At 35.4% G+C, this 26,208-nt stretch overlaps 1 protein-coding gene across 1 annotated transcript in view; it reads right to left on the bottom strand.

Annotated features, from left to right (window-relative positions):
- ADGRA3 (adhesion G protein-coupled receptor A3) overlaps positions 1-26,208 on the bottom strand; it is a 53,937-nt gene that overhangs the window by 14,272 nt on the left and 13,457 nt on the right. Inside the window, exons 2-10 of the mRNA XM_039699002.1 lie at positions 24,963-25,034; positions 17,370-17,441; positions 15,296-15,367; positions 14,345-14,416; positions 12,815-12,975; positions 11,648-11,861; positions 10,574-10,738; positions 3,682-3,883; positions 1,125-1,274 (exon numbers count right to left, since the gene is read on the bottom strand). Coding sequence (XP_039554936.1) covers positions 1,125-1,274; positions 3,682-3,883; positions 10,574-10,738; positions 11,648-11,861; positions 12,815-12,929 — 846 coding nt within the window. The 5' untranslated portion in view covers positions 12,930-12,975; positions 14,345-14,416; positions 15,296-15,367; positions 17,370-17,441; positions 24,963-25,034. The remainder of the gene's footprint in view (positions 1-1,124; positions 1,275-3,681; positions 3,884-10,573; positions 10,739-11,647; positions 11,862-12,814; positions 12,976-14,344; positions 14,417-15,295; positions 15,368-17,369; positions 17,442-24,962; positions 25,035-26,208) is intronic.

The following is a 26,208-nucleotide window of genomic DNA, read 5'->3' as shown; positions in this document are numbered from 1 at the left end:
TCTCCTACTTGTCGAGGTAAGAACAATTTTTTCCAGCTGTATTCTAAATTAAGAACTTTCTGAACAATTGTCTTGTTGCTTCTGATATGAAAGAGCTAATAAATTGTTATTTATTGTACTAATCTTTCAGAACAGCCCCTTTAGCACAAACTAGGGAACGAATAAGAAGATGGTGTAAGTGAAACTAATATGAATAACAGAGTCAAGAACAAGTTCATAGAGTAAGAACCTGAGAAGAAATCAAGCTTTATTAATAGCTACTAAAATTTTTACATGAAATTGTACTGATGTTCTTTAAATATACCAGCAAATCACAGGCTGGCTTAAAAAAAATCCACTGAGAAAAAAAAAACATTGTCTAACATGAAAATCCCTTAAGGAGTTCTGCAACGGATGTAGAACCAGCATTTATAGTTTGCTGCAGGGTAGACAGGGAAAATTTGGCTTTTTTTTTCATGAATGAGTTTAAACTCAAAGAATTGTGGTCTCCAACTTCCCAACATGCACTGTACAGTGAGATCAATATAACCTCTGTTCAGCAGTGAAACAGAGAGTTTCTACCCACTGGTGGGACTATTCAACTACTTGCATTTTTCTCCCCAACAACGAGCGTTCTCTAAGATTTTGTTTTAATGTCTTATGTTATATCCTGCAAGACAGAGGAGTACTGAAAACCTTAGAGATATGGCTCAATATTGAATAAAGACAGTCTGTCACGGTGGAAGGGGAGAAGGTAAGTCTTGTTTTATTCATTATTGAGAGGATCTCTGAGGCTTTCATTATTTGTGTTTTCAGGTAAGAACATACCAATGAAAACCTGTGTGACCCACTCCATATTAAATAAAAACAGACTTACTGTACCTATCTCCCTGCTCCAGTGCTGACCAGAGGTGTTACTCACATTACAGGTCCAGTGAATGCTGGATCATCTCAGCGCGAATGCAAAGTCTGTGACCATGGGTCAGCAACTTCAGGGACCTACTAAACAAACAAAAACATGGGATAGAATCTGACAATCCACTAACTCAGTGTCTGCATCTAGTGTTGGGAAGATTTCACTGCTCAGAATACTTAAGGACAAACATTTTGCTTAACTTAAAAGTGATGGCAAATTATCCAGTTACCTCTTTATATTTTTCAGCAAATCTTCCAAATTTCTCTATCATTTCAGCCACAAAAATAACATCCATTTTATCAGAAAAATTTGCTGCTTCAACTGTGTAAGCCAAGAGCTGTCTTGCTGTTGCCACTGCATTAGTGAGGTTGAGCGGCATCTAAATAGAGAACAAACATGAGCATTTGAAAAAGGACAAGATAGAGACAACACTTCACCATTAATAAATAAGCACTGATCCAAAGAGAAGAGCAATTCCCAGAGGTATCACAGCGTTTTGAGTAGCTGAGGACCACCACCTTATCTGTAAGCAAAAACATTTCCTACAAGCCAGAGAACGACTGTTTGTACTGGCAGCCAGCAACTGGGTTTTGTGATGTTGTCCTAGAAGGGAGAAAGGTATTACACCAAAAAAAATAGGAGAAAAATCCTCCAAAACAGTATTGTCAACTGCTTATTTTTATTTTCACCAAAGCCAAGGCACGACAACACAATGCTCTTTAAATATAGCATTTTATAGCAAGAGAAGCCAAAACCAATTCAAACACACCACTGCCACATCATTCACTCTCAATTCTGTAATTACAGGAATCATTTGGAACGGCATACACACACAAAAAAACAAGACAGATCTCACTATGACATAGGTCATGATTTCACTCCTGAAACAAACGCCATGCTGGAAAATTCTTCACTAAATAATACACAACATCCACATGCCTGAGCCAGCAGGAACCAAAAATGGGAAATTTTACATAGTACACAGGAAAGCTGTGCTAATGTTATCAGCTCATGTTCAGATGCTGTTTATCCATGATAATCCAAACTACAGAGGTTCTGTCTCTGGTTTTTGGTTGTGGAGATATCTAGTCTGCCCTACTGAATTTGAGAAGTGCCACCTAAGCACAAATACATATTTGTCCTTGCCAGTCTTAGCACTTGTACATAAATTTCAATGTGAGTAATGGAAGTTAAGTTTTTATCAATATGCTAAAAGTTATGCATTTAAAGTGCAAATAAAGTTCAAAGTCATAACACATACTGAACAAAGTCAACTTTAAATTCAGACACTCTATGATTTCTTTGAACTTTTTCTTTAATCATGAATTCCTTGTCACCTAAAACTGTACTTGTTCAATACAGAAACAAGAACAGCAGAAAATGAATGCTCTTGTAGAATCTTATAATGGTTTCATTTTATTTTACATATGAACCTTTACTTGATTTAAAATGTTTGGCGAAGTTCTGATGTTCAACTACCTTTATTCAAAGGCTATAAGCATACTTGTAATATGATTACATTTAACATTACTCTCAGAGACAAGAAACTTCTGCGCAGAATATTGCTAAAAATTCCAGGCCTACTACACATAAAAAGAAGGCAACTTTTCTAAGTAAAAACAACTCCCAAACCCAAAACATTCCCCCTCTCCCTTTAAAAAAAATTCAGCATAGACTACCTGTGTACATTTATTTTCGAGTGGATAATAGGAGGTTATCTGCTTCACATATGAAAATTATTCTTCTGCTTTTCTGAAGATTCCAATCTTATCGTTACACTTTAAACTTCCTAACACAAAGCTGGCAACATTTTTCCACAACCTGAAAAAGGTTGCCTAACCGAAAGCGGTTATAACAACCTTAAGTTATCTTGAGCATCTGGGTTATGGTCAATAGGCAGGAATGGCATTGAGTTGTCACAGACCTTGCAGAAAAATGTGAATTCCCAGGTGATGAAAAAGCAAACCAGCAGCACTGAAGCTCTATTTAAACTAACACACAACTTTCTGTGTCCCAGAAAAGGACAAAGTGATCCCCAGCATCATCTCTCTTCTGTTAACCAGTCAATAAGAAAGAATATTTGAGCCCTCGAACATGTTTCATATGACCAAGCCATGGCATGCACCTCTACTCTTAGGAATATAAAGGAGGAAAGCAGAATAGTTATATCAACCTCTAAGTTTTTCTTGGGCCAGAACAGGCATTCCTTTTTTTTCCTTCTTGCCCCTGCCATCTTTGTTGGCTAACACTCAGGGGTCCTCAGGAAAGCAGAGGAGAACAAAAAGCTGTGTCAGCATTATTAAGTACCTGAACATAGAGGGAGCACGTCAGCCCATCTTATACAACATGCAGTACAAATCTTTTGCCTAAAACTGGGGTTAGCCCAATCAACTGGACATCAGTATCTCACTGTGTGCATTACTACTATAATGAAAAGAGCTGTTCTCATTACAGATTAAGCCTGGCTTGTTTCTTTATAGCATGTGGGCAGAACAAGGCATCCAGTTGACAAAAATAATCATGGCAAGCCATTCTCTCATGCTTTAGATAAGTACAAAGAATAAAACCTTCCTTGCACTTTCAATCTAGAGGCACTCAAAACAGATACTAAACCAAGCTTTTAACCTAAACCTACAAGTCTCAGTATTGTACTCAGAGGCATGTGTCTATCATAACCTATCCAAACTACCAGTATTTCCAGCTTAGAGAAGATAAAGTATCTCCTGAGTTTTTATTTTCATTAATTAGATTTTCATAATTTGGCTTTACAGAAATGCACAGATTACCTGATTGAACATATAAAGAACTCGAGTCACATCATTTGCATACTGGCACCTGGAGTAGTCCTCGTCTGCCCAGTACCCTCCCCTGTCGCATCTGCGCCAGGCTCTTCTCTCATCTTGTGAGTTGCCAGGATATATCCCACTGCCAGCAGAATAACGTGTACACAGCAGGTATGCTGTGATGCCTGCCAATGTTCTGGGCCACCTGGGGAGTCAAAAGGGAAAAAAACCCTCACATTTAGACAAATTTACATGACAAGTAAATAAAAGGATTAAGCACTACAACATGAAATAAAGAGACACTCAAAACTAAGCATCTCTAAACTATTTAAAGGGCCACCTTGGCTCATCTTCAGCATTTTCAAGCTGTTCATATTTCTGTCTATTAACCAAATGAGTTCTAATGCTAGCATGCTTTTTTGAATTCTTTCATGAGGTTTCAGGTGGAGAGAAGAAGGTGCTTATAAAACAGCTAAAAATAGTTTATAACTTTTTGATCAAAAACCTTGCCTACTTTGTGAAAAATTCCCTGTTAACACTATAAAAACAAGTTGATACTTGCTTTCTACTTGTCCTCTACACATGCATCAATACAACTTTCAAAGAATTGCATTCATATTCGTACCAAACTGCAGATATGAACAGAAGATTACATTTGCAGTATTCAAGAAAACTAGTAGCAGTAGTACAACCACTCTCACCAGTTTTGCAAACAAAATACCAAATGGAATTTCATGGGAAAAATTTGTTCTTAATGTCAAGAAAGGAGAAAAGAATTTCTTTCACTCAAGATACATGAAACTATGCCCTTCTTAAGAGAACTCCTAACATTCTCTCCACTTTCTCCTCTAATTTTACTGCATATTTTATCTGTACAAACAAACAAAGATAACAAAAACCCCAGAAAACAAATTGAAATACGTATGTAATACACTGATCATTCATTAGAGGAGTACTGATCCAAGGACAAAAATAAGGTAGAAGAAAACCATGCCTGAATTAAGGTGCAATGCTGAGCAGACAGAAGGGACAAGGAACGGCAGCCAGTCTGCCTGCCCGTGCTTGTGGCTCTCTGCCCTGCTATATGCATAAGAGCTATTTTATCATTCAAAGCACTAATTCTTAAATTTTAGAAGTAAAAAAGAATACATAACTAAACTGCAGAATGCTTAGTATCTCAAATTTAACAATCCAACATGTAAGGTTTAACTAAAACTGAGAGCAAGTGAGCTTCACTGATTTATCCCAGGCTTTGTGTAGTCTCATTATGTCAAGCTCCTTTAAGAGTCTTTAGAGCTAACATAGTTTTTCTAAATTTTAAGTATTTCAAAGGGCCTTGTACAAAGCAGTCGAGTCCAAAAATTGGAACTGGTCAAACAAAAAATTTTGGTGGACTACACTGTGATTTTAAAATTTGCTTTTATATCTGGACTGCATTATAGTAAATGGCAGTCCATTTATTCACTACTATCATCTAAATTAAGAAATGTTAAGAACATACTGATATGTGGAAAAAAAAAAATCCCTGTTTGCAGGAGGATGAAGTAAACACCTTGAAGGATGTTCCATTTCCAGGAAACTAAAAATTTAAGTGATATTTCCAACACAAAGAAACTGAAGAAGTCAGCACCATTTTCCCTCCTTATTCATTAGTTAAGTAACTCCTCTTACTGAAGATACTAGAATTTATCACAATTCTTCTTTCTGAGAGAAGATAATTAGCTCCAGGGATGGACTAAGGCAAAAAGCTACACTTCTTAATTATATTAAGTGATAGCAGATATTAACCTTTTAGGGTGTACTAGGAGCCTTCTCTATCTTAAATTCCCATTTATTCTTCATTAATTCCAACAGAACAACTGTAACATGCTCAGTAATGGAAGAGAGATGCTTAGTTCAGGCCATTTTGACTATTACTGAAGTTTGGACAGGAAGTAGCAAATATATAGTTGCTGGTGGTATCCCAGTATTACACAGGTCACTGCAACAACTATAGAAGAATTCTAAGTTGGTAAGAGGACTAATGGAAAAGACTAGATGATAAATACAACAAACTAAACTAAGAAACAAGGACTTAAATTTAACTACCTTTTGTAACAGCTTTGACATTACAGATCAGCTCTCCATATTGTAGTCACATAATTTCATTAAGAAATGGAGATTGTTAGTATGGCCATTACTAGAGTATTTGAATAACAGAAGAGACAGAAGATTATTTGGGTATCCAGCAGAGCTTCATCCAGCCCAGCAAATATTCATTCACACATACTCAGAGCCTCGGCAGCCACTTCAAGTAATTAAGAGAAGTGTCACCATCAACCAATACCAGAAAGGAAAACTTACACCAGATTTGGTGACAATGTAATTAAAAGAAAGAAGAAAAAAAAATTAAAAATAATTAGCACGGATTTTAAATGCCTGGAATCATATTGAGGTATTCCAGAGAACGTAAATTAATTAAAAGAACAGATGTAGATTCTGCAATGGTAACATAAGGATTTGAACATCTTTTTAACTGTAAAGAAGAAGACAAAAGGAAGGACAAAAATCTCTCAGAAAAAAATTACAACAGCATTGTTGTGAATTGCCACAATTCCAGTAGTAACCTTAGTGCAATGTTACATGCACCTCAGCAAGCTAGCAAAATACCAGACTGGATCATGTCTGGCCAACTCTGATCATGGAGAGAGCAAGTCATGCATCTGCTGGGAAAGGAGGGAGGGAGGGATGGATACAATATATGTACACTTATCCGAGTCTCTGAAATGTCAGTAGCGACAAATTGAAATAAACTCTGATTCAACACAGACTGGAAAAATAAGTACAAAGATGAAATACTTCTGTGATTCCAATTTTTATGTATTTATAATAAGCCTTCAGAGAATCAAACCAAAAAGAAAATAGGCAGATGAGGACAACTAATAAATCAGCCAGCACAGCTGTTATGAGACATGCAGGCCCACAAATACTTTACATAATACACTCAAACCTCCACTTCTAGAATGCAAAGTCAGGCTTCCAGAAACACTGCCACTGGAGTATCAAAACATAATTTCCAAAACCATTTATCAATGCTGAAATTTTTATATTAAGTTTTGACATCAAAGATGCCACTTTGAAAGGGGTATTTGTCTCTGTCTTTACAGTTTTCTAGAAGTTGTATATTTCCAAAGCATTTTCAGTAGAAGTGTGGTCAGCTCAGTTTTCACTGAATGTATCATGTTACAGACTGAGTGTCACATGGCCTTGGAATAATTTAAATTCTGTGGTCCTGACAGAGGTTTTATGACACAACCTCCAACACAAATATTTTAACTGAAATATGGCACATACCGTTCCTTTTCTCACTATTCACATCTAGCGCTAAAGAAGTAGAAAAAGACAAAACAGTTTCTCTCTGGTTTCTCAGACTAGGACTCAAATCTAAAACAGGTTTTTCAGGAGAACTTTAATTACTATGCTTTTAAACAAGTATTATTTCTAAGCTATATATGTATCTTCCATATCCATCAAACAGAAAAAAAGTGAGAACACTACTTCAAAGGTTACTAGATTATCACAAGTTTATTTGACTTTTTTCCCGCTTCTTATCTCCACTTTCCCTATTTTTATTACCCCTCTCTTTCATTATTGTTCTTTCATTCTCCCTTAGCTCACTTTGCATTCATGTCCCTACACAGCATTTTATCATCTTTTGCCATGATCTTCTCAAAAGAATACAAGCAATGCCGGGTAGCCTTATAGTCTATGCTACCTTTAGAAGAAATTTAGATATGTACCAAAACATTTTACTGTTAAGACTAATATATTATTTGTATAGTGATTTAGAAAGCTTTCTACTAAACCAGACATGAAAGGGGCAATTTAAAACTCAACAGCTCTGTGCCATAATCTCACATCACAAAAACAATACAAATGCACAGTGCCACGGAGAGAAACACTTTCAAGCAACAGCGTCCCTTAGCCTCTTTCCTCTCCCACACACAAAACCCCTTGCATAGGTACAAGTTTCTTTGCAGCCCAGTGGTGAATGAGAGAGAGGAACTGATTTTAACATTTCCCTTCTTCCATAGTTTTACTAAATGAATGTTAAGCTGTACCATCCTCAGTCATGAACTATTTCTTCCCAATACCTGTATGACATGAGCTAAAGAGGCATTCTCCAGTTTCCATGAAGCTAGAGAGGACAAACTTCCAGCACAGCTCAAAAGGTGATTAATGGCATGAAATTCTTACCATGTGAACAAAGCCTATGTAAGTTTATATTCTTAATTTCTTGTGAGTCTAAGCTTGAATATCTTTCACAGTTTACTCAACTGCTAGCAGAAAGTGCAAATTTGGGTTGTATTAACACTCTTATTTCATTACTCTGTATAATTAGGTACTCAAAATTTATCACATATACACAAGTGCAGACAGCTGTGGGGGGAAGATGGTTCATTTACGTTCAAGCACTTTAATTTCATTTCAGGGGGAAAGAAAAAGGCAGACCATGAGTTATAAAAGAATCCTTTCTTTCATACATATTAATTCTACTTTGAAAGCACTCATTTCTTTAAATGAACAGCAACTTTCAATTCCTGTTTGTATATATATATATGAATTTTTATATCATAATTTCATTAGCTTACAGATAGTCCAGTCTCTTTTTATGACATCTCAGTAAATCTCTAAGTTCAGCATGATATTTACAGTTGTAAACTATAATACACCCAATGAGTGACACTTTTCAAAAACATCATTCTTATATTTAAGAAAGAATTCTATCAACTACCAGCAAAAAATTATGCTAGGTACAACAGTTAAAGAATTTACTGAAGTGGAAGTATTTTAACATGCAAACTGTATTTTCAATTTAATCATTGATTATAAAATACTCAGGGAGATAATAGTCTTAGTCAGTAAGACTAAGAATATTTAGATTAAGAAAAGAGATTCCAGGATTAAGTTTTTGCCTAACCTTTACAAACTATGCTGAATTAACACTAAGCCACAGACACTGAAGGCAAACACCCTCCTTTGTTACTCTTTGCTATCCCATCTCTGCAGGGATAAAAAAATCTAGATGCCAGTTTTGAAACGCCATCCAAGCTAAAATGACTAACTAGTTCCAACTAAAAAAAACCTATAAAATCAAATACACCTAGGATCATTTACAGCCATCTGCTCAGAACCATTTTCTCACTAGTCAAAGCCTTATTTCCATATGCTCTCAAAGGTGAAAAATTACTCTTTATTATTACTCTACCCTAGCTACAAAAGGAAGTCAGTTATATTAAACCCAGACACAGTGAACTTTTTGATAAGCTGAACATTTCCTGAAATCTTATTTCTTTCTACTGAATTCCAGAGGGGGTAAATCCTATTACACTGAACAGTCACTGAACAGCACAGGTTAATTTAATGGAAAACACTTTGAAATAAGCCTTTACCATCTGTTTTCACCTCTAATGGCAAATCAAAGAAGAACAATTCACACTAGTATCATAAAAAAATGCATAAGTGATTCAAATAGATGTGTTCTTTGATGAATACAACCTGCATCTGACTTTCTTCACCTTTTATCTAAATCAGGAAGTTCTCCTTTTCTAATGTAATGCTTATCCCTGCAGTTGAAACCACCACATTGTAAAAAGAGAACATGCACAAAGTTACTTATATAAATAATTCCTTACAACGTGGAAGTGAAGTTCTTCAGTAATTCTAAACTGCCTCTGTGCAGCAAGTGATCTTAACACTAATTCCCTTACTAAAAGTTCCTCATACTCAACCCTTCTCAAATTGTCCAAGTGATGAACATAAAGGAAAATAATGCCCTCAGCCAGGACTTTAAGTGAATTTTTGCTACAACTGGAAGTCTTCTGCAGTTGAAAGCTTGTTTTTCCCTCTCCCCAAAAACTATGTCCCTGCAACATAGTTGAACTTACTTTCCATTTCTTAATATAAAACATACAGTCTTAGATCAGCTATATACAAAGAGCAAGACTTTAAAAACTCTAATGCACACAGGGAAAGGAAAAGTTTCTAACTGTAAACAAAAGACCAAGCAGAAGATTAACACAGCCAAGCAGCATAAGAAAAGTGAAATGAGTGAATAAAAGCAGTTTATACAACATTAAGAAACCCTATGCACCATAGTGAACACAATGCTATTGCAGACACTAATTCTCAGTAGGGACTACTGGCAAGGAGGTAAAACACAGAGTAGTCATAAAGGGAATTACCTTACACATAGAGAATCTATACAGAAGCTATCTGTTACAGCTGGCACCTCCAGGAGTAACGGGTTGTTAGAGTGACCAGCAGCAGAAAGATCAGAAAAGGGAAAACAGGTGAAGAGGTAAGAACAAAAGATAAAATACTCTGCAACACTCAACACAATGGAATATCACAGCTAGCACTATAGTCCCAACAATCAGTAAAAGAAAGCAGCACTATTCTTATTGTTTACTCTAATACTCACAGGGGGGAAAAAGATCCAAAATATGTTGCATATTTCTTAAATAATTGCATATTTTGTCATATAGGAGCAGAAGGCTTTTAAAAAGAGAATGACAACCTGGCAGAAATCTCCCTATCAGTATGTGGTCTAACTTTATCTTAGACGTAATCTACAGAACTTTGACTATTTAAATAATTTCATTTATATATTTCAAGTATTATAAAAGTTAGTTTCAATATCTTTCAAGGACATGTTACCAGGCTCAGAGTTTAACATTTCATAGTATAATTTCTTGCACTTCTGTCAACACACAGTAATTCTGAAGAGGGAAAAATCTATTACACATAATTTACAAGCAAACATCCACATAGGTGCCTCTAGTGCAAAGTCTTAGTTAGAAGTAAAATTAAGGGGACATTTTTTTACTCTGAAAAAAAACCTGAGGTTACTAACCTGAAATCCCCTTTATTGTTCACAACCCTCTCTGGAGGGCAGTACTGTGCAGAACTTTCTAACACCACAATGTCTACTGTCCTTGTGTTATTACCACGTCTTGTTTGCACATGACAACCCCAGTTTCCCGTGGAGCCAGCTTGAATGTTTGAGATTGTCAATGCACTGGAAAGATAAAATAAAAGAATAAATTAAAACAGTCCTGGAATAACATTTATATAAGCTTTTACCAAAAAATGAATTAAGTACAGAAAGACAATGGAAGAAAAATCAAATTACATACAGCCATGAGTGACTTTATAAAACCAGAGCTATTTACATCTCAAAGTACTGTAATTAACAGAGAAGTATTTACTATTCTTCGGGCTTTTAATTTTGCCAAGGTAGGAAACAAAAAGAATAGCCATAGGAAAAAGTCCCCAGACTTCAGAAAGAAGAGAGAAGTCCAAATTCCTCAAGTATTATCATTGCTATTCAAGACAAAATTTTTAGTTGTTTAGAAAGGCCGAACTAAAATAAATTCCCAAATGCATAATTTGTTATAAACATTGATGCTCTAATTTACTAATACAATTACAGGATATATAACCACTCGGCAGATGCTGAATAAGTCAACAATCTGCTGCAAGCAGAATAAATTATACTTATAGATCTCTGCTGGAGAACAATATTAACAACTGTGGTGTGCTCAGAAGGAAGAGTAAAGAATCCATGAGCAATTCAGTTAAATGCCGTTTGTCCAACATTTTTGTAATTTTACAATTCCGTGAAAACAAATGTATCCTACCACAAACATATTTTAAATTAACCCACTGCAGAAAATTAAAATCCAATTGCAACTTCCTTTAGTTAATCCTATTTTAAGTGTGTAGGTTTGACCTACCAAATCTCTAGACTTCCTTCCTCCAACTTTATTGTTAATAGGTGTGTGAAGATTACTTCCCTACTAGGGATGTTTCTGTGTACATGTTCACTCAGTGAGGATATGAGAGGGCCTTACTGGTTATGGTAATAGTCACTAAATCAGAGCAGAAAGTAAGAAGCAGGAAATACATTTTGTCACTATGGATTCACCTTGCAATCAATGAGCAGTTATGAATCATGTTTTTTTCAACAAAAATACCCTGGGACTCATCAGTTTCCACTATCTTCCCATCCTGATACCACAAGACTTGCATGTCTTGATCAATATATGAAGCCATACATTGGAAGGGTAGACTGTCTCCTTCAAAGACCACCTGACGATGAGATGGAGTCATATAGAAAGATGGTAATTCAAGCGGCGGTTCTAGAATTCAAGACATAAAACCACAATTAACAGCAAGAATCTATTATAGACCTAATTTTCAAAAGAGGAGAAAGATACACTAAATGAGCATCAATTATTTATATATCAGTATAAAGTTGCACCAAAAGAGGAGAAAGATATATAAATAATTGATGCTCATTTAGTGTATCAGTATAAAGTTGCATCTGGAAAGAGGCATATAAAAACTACATTTATTGCATCGAATATTGAAAAATACAAATTATCATATTCTTTTTCAAAATGTGTATTCCTTTAATGTAATATATTTCAAAACCCTTTTGCTAGCCCATATCTAAAAGAGTAGAAAGTACAAATTTTAAGGAAAAATATAATTATACATTTTAGTTCTTCCAGTTTTTCACTTGAACTTCAAAGTCACAGTAACATATGAGTTTTTATTTTTACAGTTGGAATAATTCCAGTATAAAAAAAGAAGTTATGCAAGTTGGTCATGGTTTTGTCACAAAAAGAATGCTAATCAAGATTAGAATCACCATGCAGGAAAGCAACCCATAAAATTAAGATTTTTTTTTTAACTTGAGAAATTTGGGGTTAGAATAATTGACATATCTGAAATCACATAGCTAGACCTATGAAAGAAATTATCAGTTTGTGATTCCTCTTGTGACAGTTAGGTAAAGATCTCTGAAAAACACAGATCAGCAGGAAAAAGGAGTTTATCAAGAGAGTTACTTATCCTTTGTTTCCACAAACTAACATCCAGCATCATCAACTTACTTATTATTTATTGCCAAAAGCAAGCAATAATGAACCACAACTCAAGACCAACCTTTCAAAAGGCTTCACTATTACCACTGTCATTTAACTGTTGAATTTTAGGGAAATGAAATAAAGCAAAAACGTCTGCTCACTAATATTAACAGAACATGGAATGCATTAGAAAATGAGTATCAGTTGTCTGGAGTGCTTACCACAGGTGAGAAGCTCCTGTTTAACACCAGTCACTGTCTGTGACTGAAGTGACTTGGGATAGGCACATTTAGTCTCACGTACAGTTATGTTTCTTTCCTTTAACCACTGATGCATCCACAGTATGTTGCAATCACAAAGAAGATAATCAGTCTGAAATTCTCTGCAAAAAAACACAGGCATTTACAGTGACAAGCTGCAGGATTCCAAGGTCTGAAAGCTTGCCTTTAATAGTTGTGGCATGCCTCTCATTGTCACAGACACAAAGGCAACAAGCAAAGTCTAGACTACAGTGGAGTTGCCTACCTCTACCTACTAGAAGTTAATCCTCTGCAAACTGCACTCTGAAAACAAAAGGACATACTGCCTCAGAAAAGGAATCCTTTCCATAAACATGAGGAATATCTAATACCAGTACCTGAAAATAATTCTAGTAATTTCTTTCATGGAAAGTGTACATTCTACTTCAAGTGAGCAATAAGAAAAAGTTGCTTGAATGTGCACCATCATAACCTAAGAAAACACTTCATTGCTTCACTGTAGCTATCAAATGCTTTAGCAGTAAAATCAACAGAAATAAAAATACCTCCTCAACTATTTCTCTTTTCAGAAGAGCTACTCACACAATTTTATTCTGCTTTACATGAAAATCATAAGGCTTTTAATTGACTCACCCTTCTCTATATAATTCAGTACTTTCTAGTAAAAAGGCATACTAAATCCATCATAGATGTTTTCTGAAGTCAGATAAATTGAGGGATTAATTAATTTTATCTTTTCAGAAATTAACATTTTATCTGTTTAGAAACAAGTAAAAATGTAGCAAAACCTATGGCTATGTCTACAGTGGTTTTTACCTCTAGTGAAAACACTTTCTTTTTGCATATGTCTAGAGGATAACAGAATATCACATGCATAACACTACAAACACTAAATCAACATTGATATGAAGCCCCATTTGGCATTTGTTCATATCAATTCCTCCTGATAGCCACTATTTTAATAACAACCATTATATTCAGGTTCTCTGGTCACATCTGTGGTGTTGTTGGACAGCAACCTTTATGCAGACAAGTAAAATATCAGGAATAACACCTTATGAGCAATTAAAGGGATGGAGGAGAGAAAGACACATTCTCCTTTATAAATACAAACAAGAAATTAACTCAGTGTCAAATTAAAAACCAAAGCTTTTGATTAAGTCCCAGTGGAGTGAGCTAACTGTCATGACTATCAGGGAAAAGTATAAGCAAATCATCAGCACTTTTTTTTTCATTTACTTTTTTTCCTCACAGAAGATTACAACTCATGAACCAAGAGAGAGCAAAGGAACATGAAGCTGGGATTTACCCACTGTTATACGTAACAAAACTATACTGCTAATCAAGGTATTTGCAATAAAGGTGTAAAATGCTATTTATTTATTATAAATTAATAAATGATACACATAGAATAAAACTTTTGGAAGCCCAGATGAGAAAATGGCTTTGTTTTTTCAGAATAATGTATGATGAGATGCAGCAAGTACTTACAGAGACTTTAGTGAACCAAGATGATCAAACGTTCCCTGTGTAAGTGTAGAAAACAGATTTCCAGAAAGATTCCTGAGAAATAAAAGTATCATGACTTGAACTCATCCTCAGACAAGTGACATGTGAAATAAAAAAAAAAACAAACTTCTCTTCAACATGTTTAAAAGTTACAAGGTACCATTATGACACTGTAATAGACCATAACAATCAGGTCTCTTATAGCCTAGCAAAAATCTCCAAATAAACTGTTCTTTAATACTCCTGGTTTAGGTGAAGAATTTTAAGACTGGAGAAAAAAAAAAGTAAATGCAGAGACTTTACTTTTATTTAAAGCAACAACTGGCAGATGTTGAGCACAGATTTCAAGAAGTGTAAAATTAATTTTGTTGTTCACAGTGAACTGATGTCTTCCTATTAGCATGCTCTAAGAAGCATGTTCAATCTATCAGCATGCTTTTAAAAATATTAACCATACCACTTTCTATATATCAGTGAAAGCACTGTGTGTAAGAAACTAACAACCAGGGAAAAGAAGTATTTCATAATCTTGCATGTTATCCTCTTAAAGTAAATGAAGGACTACAAAACATGCAAGACCGCCAGCAAAACAGACTGACAGCAATGCCACTGTATAAGGCATGGATACTGAAAGAGTCTACAAGGCTGAAATTTTTTTAAAGAAAATATTTTGCACAGTCTCTTTGTCTCCATCCCAGCTACACATTTCAAGAAACTGGAAAACAGTTGCAAGGCCAACAGATCTCTGAATAGCATGGTTTGGGTTGGCCCCAGCACTTGTTTTTAAGCTTGCTACTGAGTCACAAACCACAGCCATAGGCACTGGCTGTCTTTCAAGAGCACACTTAAATAAACTAATCCCCTTGAAACAAAGAAGGTTAATTTACACAAGGCTAAACTTAAGTGTATTTATACAAGACAAATTATACTTACAATCTAATAAGGTTTACAAGTCCTCTAAATATATCAGCATTCAGGCAGCCTATTCGGTTATTAGTTAAGTCTCTATAAATAGAAAAAAGGAAAAATTGGAACAAGCTGGTTTATTTCCAAACAACATACAGTCTGCTAACAGAAGCATTTGAACAAAAATTCATGAGTAACAGATTGCACCACATGCATATTTGGTCTTTCTCAGGAAAACCCACAAGGTACTGCTATATGGGTGTCTACACATGCACACAGACGCCTTAATCCATCTCTTAACTATTTATAATTTGTCCCTATACAATTCAACAAGTCTAGACTTACCACTGAGTCCCCTTAAAAAGGCTTGGCTTACATCCCTACCTAGCAAATTTTCATATTTGTGCAGTATTTCTATATGTGTCTGTATAAATATATATATACACATACACAGAGAGTACATCACTTAATTTTTAACATGTCAGAGACCTATACCAGTACATTTATTATATAAAAGTAAGATAATTTCTATAAATATACTTCAATAAATACTGAAAAGTTACGTATTTTTCAGTATATTCATATACACAAATTACCAAAAATTCTTAAAGTAATAAAAATTAAGCTTGCAAATAATAATGATCCAGCATTGGTCCTTCAGTTTTACTTTTAAGATTTTCAGAAGTGCAATTACCAATATACTTTCCTTTTAAGTGAGGCAGATCATCTGATCAGTTACAAATTAACATATATACTCTAAAAACTTAAGTAATAAATAGGACGGGAGAGGTAGTACCACAAATCACTAAGACTAAAAAGCTGTAACAATATCACAAAAATCTGAATTGTTTTAAAAAAAAGAAAAAAGAAAAAAAAAAAAGCAACAATACTGAGTTTTTGTTTTTCAAGTTTGATCTGGTTCAGAACTTTTACAGCCAAAGCATAAATCTCCCAAGAATATGTTAATGGGAATGTTGGCAAAACCTTAAATAAAGCAGCATTAATAGTGCTGTAACCTCAGTGTAGTATTAATAGCATGGGACTCTATGTTCCACTGTGACTTTGAAAAATAAAAATCACAAGTTTAACATTCAACAAAACAAGACTTGATGGAATCAAAGCTCTGAACAAACATCCACCCAGTGAGGTTTCAAGCCACTCAAGTATAAAAAAAAAGGAATAATACAAGCAACTGTCAGAACAAGAGAGGCTGCCAAGCCACAAGCAGCGGATGTTCTTCAGTCACAAGGCTGAAAGCAGACTTTGTTTTATACATGCATGTAATATAAGAAACATGTATGTTTACAAAAATTCAGAATTTTAGAAGCTTATAATCTACTTAGGGGGGAGGGAAAAAGAAATATCTATAGCTTATTTATCAAGTTTGTAAAAGTAGAAATAACAATTTGTAACAGAACACATAGGAATGTAACTTGTTAGGTAGAAACAACTCGTACCAGAACACATAAGAACATAGTTGCTAGGTGAAGGCCATAAAGGTAAGGTATATATTGTGAAAACTCAGCAAAGCAAGACTGTATTATTGCAGAAAACTGATAAAGCAGAACCTTTCACTTAAGGAGCCAGCAAAAACCAGGCTCCTGGTTTTGGCCAGGACAAACTGACTGGAGAGTTAGCCAAACCTCCACTGTGCCTGCCCAGAGGTCAAAAAGCAGCACCTGAGGAAGGCCTCTTACTTCACCAAGAAGGCCACTGCCCACAGACACCAGAAGGCACCACAGAAGACTAATTATAGTATGAAGTGCAGAGAGGTGGAGAATGGGCAGGGAATGAGCAGGCAGGGAGATATGAGCTTGTGGGATTAATGTGCAGTTAAACCTGGAACTTGTCTCACCAGGTACACATGTATGGTAGAAATACCCCCCACGCATCCCAGCTAGAAATAAAACATACCTGCTTTACAATTTTAATTGCAAAGTCCTTATGCCGCAACACATGTATATATTAGACAGCATATATATTTTTTTTCAACTTTTAATATATAAAAACTTTGCTATCTAAAGTTCCAGAAGCTAAGACTTCCTCTGAGAAGTTTTTTTATTTGTTTTGTTTAAACAGACTAGCTAGATATACTACTTACAGTCTTTTCAAAGATGAAAGTCCCAGAAAAGCTCCTGGATCTATGGTACTAATAAGATTGTTCTTAAGATCCCTGTGGAGAAAAATTAAGACACAGCATTTACCATAAATTACACTTTAAAACAGAGATATTTGTAAAGATAGATGTAACTTGTCTCAATTTGCTTAGGAATCTCAAAAAAACCCCCACCCAAACCAAACCGCCCCCTCCTCCCCACAAAGAACCCAAAACCAATCAAACCACCCCACCAAAAAACTCAGAACAAAACACCAAACAAAAAACCCAACACCACATTTTTACTTTCTCAAACATAGCACCTTTCAAAATTGGAAAAAAGCTATATTTTAGCTACAAGGAGGAACAAAAACAGCACGTGTATTCCATTAAACATTCTATCAGTTCATATCAGGTGAAATGATATAGCTTCAAAGATACTTTGCCACAGCGTGAACAGTTTACAGCTATGCAGGGTGAGACACCTGTTTATTACACAGTATGATACTGTCTAGCACATGTTGTCTTCTGCAGCTAATTTTCAATACTTCAGTAGTGCCCAACATCTACCAAAAAAAGCAAAACATGATCTTAAAAATACACTGAAGACCCAACACTGAAATTTTCCATTTGTGTTGCTGGCACAATAGCAAAGCCCTCATTGAAAATCCCAAATACAGCTGCTGAAAAAATTTCAGAGCAAACTTCTAAATCTTAAGTTTCCAGAGACTGTAATGAGAAACAAAGTAATGACTCAATTAAACTGCTTTATTAATTGTACAAGTGATATAGGAGTTTTAATTCCTAACTTGAGATATTCTGCAGATACAGCTTAATTTCAAAGGTCACAGAAAGCAGCTGATAGCACCTATACAGTTTTGAACAAACTTTATCACTGCATGAATGCCAAAATTACTTTCACCTCCCTAGTCACACTAGATTTTTACTATCTGAAACTTCACAGGCACTTATTACTATACGTAAAGTTTCTCTCTCCTTGGTCATATCCAAACATTTTGAATTTGTAAAGAAAAGTAGTACTTTCATTCAAAAGCAGTGATTAAATTCGCAAGAGTTGAAAAAAGATCTACATCTACCACAACATTAATAATTCTGCTTGAAAGGGAACAGTACAAGAGGATTACATCTACCATCACACACATACACATGAGTAAAAATAGAATTCATCCCAAGATTTCACAACAGCATTTCCTGCAGACAGATTAACAAATCATGGTACAACAGACAGTGTCATGGCACACGGATCACGCTTGAACGCTCTACCTAAACATTTGAAATACTTGAAATACATTAGATTAATCTTGCAGTAAATTAGTTTTTATATACACACTTCTCTTAACTTTATTTTCTTCCCTTGTCATGGCAGCAGGAACTGCCAAGTACTTCAGTAGTACCAGGAGCCTGAAGAACTGGCTCTTTCAGGCATATAAACATCCTGCTATACCAGACCATGGCAAATCTGAGAATAATAAAAGGTATTCATTATTCATTCATCAGTCTTTGAAGCAGGGAAGAAAAATTACACTTATTGTTCAATTTCCAATTTTTATTTAACATCATGTAACTACCACTTAAAATCTTACTGTTGAAACCACTGAGGGAGAAAAACCTTCAGAACATGCCTTGGAAATCCACTAGTTTAGACTATCAGGGATCTTTGATTTCACTCCATAAATTCAAAGAGTACTCCCTGATACACCTTGATACACCTCTTCCATAAATCCACTGCAGTGGATTCATATCAATGAATGTCCAACGTGTTAAGACTGTTCTCAACCTGCAGCTACAACAGATGGGAAGCCTCTGGTTGGGGTTTTTTACCCTTCACAGTGGCAGTCCTTGGGTAGGCACTAGCTGTATGTAAATCTACCAAGTATTTGCAGAGGAAATCTATTAAACAAAAGGGATACCAAAAGATCTCAAAATTAACAGTGCTGACATGTCTAGCAGCTCTTCAGAAACAGTGAAAGATGTTAATGCAACATAGGCTGGTACAACTACAAGGACTGCAGCATGCAGGACAGTCTTTAAATAAAGAAATCACCGTGGTGGTTAAACCAACAAACTTGTATTTCTCACATAAAAGGGATGTGGGGGAGACAACCTTACAAGAAAGTTGTGTTTGGCTTTAATGTTTTTACTGGTTTTAGCACCAATGAAGACATTTATATAAACTATATTTTAGCTTTAGCAGGAAGAAACTAATAATTTCAGATGTTGATTTTTCTTTGGCAGAGCTCAACCAAGATACATCTATAGATACATATTTGTCCAAATGGAAGAAAATCTGTCCAAAACAAATGCAAAAAGGCATTTGAGTTAGGGTAACATCTTTTATATTATACTAACTTTATCTTAACCATCAAGAATCCTTCTAAAAAACAAAACAAGGAAAACAAATTAAAAAACCCCAGGAAAAAAAAAAAAAGCCCCATATCCCCCAAAACCCAACCAACCAAAAAAAAGCAAACAAGGAAAACAAATTAAAAAACCCCAGGAAAAAAAAAAAAAAAAAAGCCCCTGATCCCCCAAAACCCAACCAACCAAAAAAAGTCCCCAAAAAACTGAACAAAAAACCCTACCCCCACAACAACTCAAATCACTAGCCAGGAGAGCAATCTTACACTGACAATCTCTTATAACATTCTTAATTTTCTCCTAAATCTAAATAACACTGTAAATAAGGGTGCCCCATAATCATCAGTCAATGCCACTGACAGATGTCAGGATAGTAGAAAAACCATAGATTTCAAGAGACGTATTGAGGTCAGTCATGTACTCCAAATTCTGGCTCAAATTACAACTAAATCAGATCAACTGCCCCACTGTTACATCCAATAAAGGCCTGAAAACCTCACAAGATGCAGATTTCACAATCACACAACTCTCTGTTTAATCACTCTCATGACAGAAGATAATGTTGTGTCAAATTGGAACAGCCCTTTATCAAGCAAAAAGCAACAACAAATAGCAACTCACCAACGAAAATTTTTTTTATGCCTTATGTTCTTGTTGAGATGTAAAAAGTATCTTAATGAAAGATTACTTCTATTTAAATATGGTTTGCTATGCAAAAAACCCTTTAATTTTATTACAGTTTGTAATGAAACATTTCAGTAGCCAGTTATCTATGATTTAAAAGTGCATGTATACATACTTAAAAATTTACTGCTTTCTGTCTCAGCACAATGAAGACTGTCTTAATTATTAATAAAGCATCCTGCAGTCACAAACTATGCCTATACAAACATATTGATGTGTGTACATTATTAAGTTCTTACCTACCACTGGATAAATTATCTGTTCTTCCTTAACACTACTTGAAAGTAAATGTTAGACAGGAAACATACTAGCTACCATAAACTCTTCCTAGTTGAAATGCTTTTTCAAGAAGGAAATGAAGGAAGAGCACAAGGTAAGAAATTACAGAAATAGTAATTTCTGTAATAGTAATAGTTATACATTACACACATTACAAAGAGAGCCTATCCTTTCTTTGGCTCTCTGTGGTGTACATTTTTTGTGGGCAAACCAAACAAATGCTTATGACTGAGTTTTTACATTTCCCAGTACCACTCAATGGGTCAGGTTGAAAGGGACTACAGTGGGTCATTTGATCCAGCCTCCTTTCCACATACAATCATCCCAGAGCACACAGAACAGGATTGCATCCAGATAGTTCTTGGGCATCTGCAGCATGAGAGACTCCTGGGAAAGCTGCTTTGTCTGCAGAGCTCCTTTGCAGCAGGTCAGTGCCAGCCTGTGCTGGTGCTTGGGGCTACTCTTCCCGTGGTGCAGGATCCTTTGCACTTGCCTTGGTTGAATTTCAAATTAATATGAAAACATAATGGAGATTAAAATATTTAGCATCTTTTTCTACAGACACTTTTATTACCACCTAACACATTTGTTAAAACTTTTGACCTGATTACTCTGATTTGCATATTTTTTTCCTGTACGAATAGATGTAGACATAGCATAGTCATTTTCTACTCTAATTAACATACATTTCACTTTCCAGTAAAATTAAACTTCTATTTTGGTAAATTTATCACCCTCTTTACAAAATAATGCACTAGCAAATTCATATTATCATAAATTAACACATCTGTAAATATTATTTATTAAAACTATGACTTATTATGTCTACCTGGGGCCACCATTTTTAATGCACTTCCTCATTGTTTTATTTGTTGCTTGTACGCCCCAAAACTATATCCCTTTCAATAGTAACACAAAAGAATTATCTGATGCAGATGAGGTCAAGTGACAACAAGTTTGAGTAAAATGATAACCTAAAGTGCAATAAGTTGCCAGCTACAAATACCATGTCCCCCAAATTTACCAGAAAAATTAATACAATGACAGAAACAATTTAAAAATATCTACATTTTCATTAAAATGTTAAAGAACTGAACAGGAGAAAAAATGTTAGTATGTTAACAGATGAATTATAAAGTTGTCAGTATTGATTAAAATTAAATCAATTATTATGCAGATACATGTTCCTGACATATTCCTCTGATTTATTGTTCTAAAGGCTTTATTTAAATATATCACAGAATCACAGGGTTGGAAGAGACCTTCAAGATCACCAAGTCCAGCCCAGCCCTAACACTTCAACTAAACCATGACACCAAGTGCCACATCCAGTTTTTTAACCACATCCTGGGATGGTGACTCCACCACCTCCCTGGGCACACCATTCCAGTACTTTATCACTCTTTCCATAAAAAACTTTTTCCCAATATCCAACCTATACTTCCCTTGGTGCAGTTTAAACCTGTGTTCTCTTGTTCTGTCAGTTCCTGCTTGGAGAAAGAGACCAACCCCCACCTGAGCAGAGCCACCTTTCAGGGAGTTGGAGAGAGTGATAAGGTCACCCTGAGTCTCCTTTTGTCCAGGCTAAACACTCCCAGCTCCCTCAGTCGTTCCTCACAGGGTTTGTGTTCCCAGCCCCTCTCCAGCCTCGTTGCCTCCTCTGGACGCGCTCCAGCGTCTCAACGTCCTTCCAAACTGGGGGGCCAGGACTGGACACAGCTCTCACGGTGTGGCCTCACCAGTGCCCAGTACAGGAGAAAAATTATATCCCTGATTCTGGTGGTCACACTGTTCCTGATACAGGCCAGGATGCCCGTGGCCTTCTTGGCCACCAGGGCACACTGCTGGCTCTTATCAACACATATATAATCTCTACCTGAAAACCACTACAGTAAAATTGCAAATGTTTTTCCTATCAAGTGTAACATCACAAGGAATGAATAAACATGAAATGCATACAGAATCTCCTCCCTTGTAAGCAAGAAAGTGACAATCATGCTGTCTAAATTAACTATTTAAATACTGAGAACTTATTTCTGCTATCTTAATTTCCTTTCACCACATTTCATTTAAGAGATGAAATTATCTACAAAGCACTAAACACTCATAAGGAAACAAGGGGAAGTATGAGTAGCAAGACAAAATAAAAATAAGCAAAAAATGTCAAAAAATGCAATTTTCAAGGCATGAAAGTTTTCACAATGAACATCAGGAAAATAATTTTAAACTACTTAACATAATGTCAATGTTTAAAATAGTTACTGTGACTTTTAACTGTTTTTCCTTTTACAATTGATAATCTACTCAAGTCTGAAAAACTATTTTCATTATAACAGTAGTTTCTGTCCAAGGTCATAAAACATTTAAAGAGGAAAAATTTACTGTTGTTAAATAACCATGGCTTTTAAACAAGTCTTGCATATACAAATGGAAAAAAGAAAGAAAATATCATCATTAATATTTAGTGCAGCACACTTGTTATCCCTCAATTTATAATGAAGACACCAGGCCATTATTAATCTTTTGTTGATGCATTAACTTCTACAATAGTGCACAATAAAGAATATTCTCATTCTGATGAGACTATCACACCCTCTAAAGCACTGCTATCCCAGCTCACTTTAAATGCTCAAAACTTGATGCCAGCCTTGCTGCTTTCTTTTCCTTCTCATGAAAGAAGACATTAAAACAACCTAAAAAACCCTTACACATGACAGGAGGTAAATGGAAGAAAGCTGCATTCTTACGATTTTAAAGAAAATTAGGATTTGGATTCATGAAGAAAACTTAAATCATTATCTCAAACTAACTAGAGTTTCAAGTATTTCCTGTCTGAACATTGTAATGAGTTTCAACAAATAACCATCAGCAGATGCCTTTATTACCTAATCAAATGCCATCACTGCTGATAACCTTGCTTCTTTGGCACAGCAACTTACTTCTACAATAAAGCTCATCTGCCAGTGAAAAGATGCTTTCTTCTGGTACATGGGAGAGGGAATGGTAGAAGTGTTTGAATTGATTTAGGTCAGGTGACTGGGATTGGAGCCTTCGAGTTTTGGAGGAAGAATGAAATACTTTTAATTCCCTGAAGCCAAAAGTCATTTGGAACTCCTCTTAGATGCTGAGAGATAATTATGAAACTGGCTACTTTCCCAGTCAAATGGCCTAGAAAAATCCTTATCTCTAAAGTTTATGCTTGCTCCCAGGTAGATCAACCTGCCAATCCAGACCTTCTACCAGCTGGAAAAAGGCTGACTGTAAGAGAAGCTACAATGCTGCTTCTTATCTCGTAGGCAATGTATCATTTGTATGGAAAGTGAAAACAGGAAGCAAAAGATATCCAAGAAGTTACTCCCATCAGACTCACTCCCATCCCCCTGTACCTCTGGCATATACCAAAGCTGTGAAGTAAGCAGTAAAACTCTCAAAATAACTGTCAACAACAAATCTTTAATAAATCCAGTCTCTCTTAGGGGCTCTAATACATATGCTTCTCCTGCAAATATAGTTTGCAACTGTTCAATAAATGGTTTGACACTTAAGAAATTAAAGAAGTAATTTTCTACACAACATAGTGTTTGCATAATGAAACAATCAACAAAGCAAATCCAGTTATCATAGCATTCTAGTAAAATTGCCACTGAAACTGCCCTTTCACCTGCAGGTGAGATTCTCCCTTTTTTGCTGTTATGTGCCATTCATATTATTGTATAATTAATTCACTCATATTAAGAGAACACTTAGCTATGTTAACTCTTCAATCACAAAAAAATACATCAAAATAAAGAACAGATCCCTTATTTAAGACATTCCGTTCTAAAAATTATTAATGAAACAAACAGTATATCACTTGATTTTTAAAGTGAAAATAGCTTTCTAAAAAGTACTTACAAATAATGAAACAATCAACAAAGCAAATCCAGTTATCATAGCATTCTAGTAAAATTGCCACTGAAACTGCCCTTTCACCTGCAGGTGAGATTCTCCCTTTTTTGCTGTTATGTGCCATTCATACTATTGTATAATTAATTCACTCATTAAGAGGACACTTAGCTATGTTAACTCTTCAATCACAAAAAAAAGAAATCATATTAAGAGAACACTTAGCTATGTTAACTCTTCAATCACAAAAAAATACATCAAAATAAAGAACAGATCCCTTATTTAAGACATTCCGTTCTAAAAATTATTAATGAAACAAACAGTATATCACTTGATTTTTAAAGTGAAAATAGCTTTCTAAAAAGTACTTACAATCTTTCAAGAAGGTGTAATCCAGAGAAGGAACCATTCTTCAACTCTGTTATTTTATTGTTACTCAAAATCCTGTAAACAAAACCAATCGAGAACAACGCATTATAAGTCTAGTAACAATTTTTTTTTGCTACAGCTTACACTTTTGTAACTCTTTTGTTTAACAGCCCACATATGAAAGTACAATGCCTAGCTCATTGTTTTGAGGTGTATACAACAGCGTTGCTAAAATATTATGAAGGCAAAAAAGAAGTTTTTGTATGTCATCTGTTTTAAGTACCATGCAAGCTTACACATATAACATCTGAAAGGAAGTACACCCATCTAGGATTATCCAAATAAGACTCAGAAGTGGTGTAGTAGAAGTTAAGTATTAAAGAACAAATCAGTGCATTAAACATTCTTGTCTTCTGTGCCCATTTTGGTTTTCCAAACCAAGCAGCAGCTTGCCTGCTTCCCACTTCCTCTGCTCCCCTTTTTAGCCACACACACACGCATGCACTTCTCCCAGACTGTACTACCTTTCCCAGCCATCCTTCACACATTCATCCTATTCCTCAATGCAATCTTCTTAAAACATCTGCAAATAAGCTCAGCAAGCAGGCATCTATCCTTTCTTCTCCTAAAGGACAACACAATCACAAATTCCTTCTTCCTTTGAAAGAACTGGATCAGGCCTATCTTGCCAAGTGCCCTATCCTCCAACCACAGCCATCTGCACAGATCACACCAGATGCTAGTTATCCTTGAGGTAGGAAATTCTTTGTATGGCTGACATTTCCTTACTTAGAAGGACCTGCTTTCTATACAACCACATAGCTCTCTGTAGGACAAAAAAAACAACTAAAACAAAATAACCTATTTTCCTTTTGAATCATGTCAAGTTTTGGCATCTGCAATACTCCTTAGAAAAGGGTTCACAGTACAACTCTGCAACCCACAAAAAATGCTTCATTTCACTTGTTTTGCAAACACCTCCTACCAGCTTTATTTAATGTTCCTCACTTCTAAAATAATCAATCCACTTACCCTCTTTTTATTATGTGCAATTATGTACAAAACTAGATGTCTTTTTTCCATTTGTAAAATCCATGTTGTACTTAATTATTCTTTACACAAAAGCCATTTGCGCCACCTTAATAATATCTAAGTTGTTTCCAGCTTTATTACACTAAAAAAATTGTGAGGTAAGACCACCAGACCTGAAATAGTATGCAACACACAGACAAGTCACAAATCTACATAC

This window comes from Passer montanus, unplaced genomic scaffold (assembly GCF_014805655.1).
Source record: "Passer montanus isolate IOZ18808 unplaced genomic scaffold, ASM1480565v1 scaffold13, whole genome shotgun sequence".
In the NCBI taxonomy this organism is placed as follows: domain Eukaryota; kingdom Metazoa; phylum Chordata; class Aves; order Passeriformes; family Passeridae; genus Passer; species Passer montanus.
The sequence above is the reverse complement of the archived record's forward strand: the minus strand, read 5'-3'. Positions and strand labels throughout refer to the sequence as shown.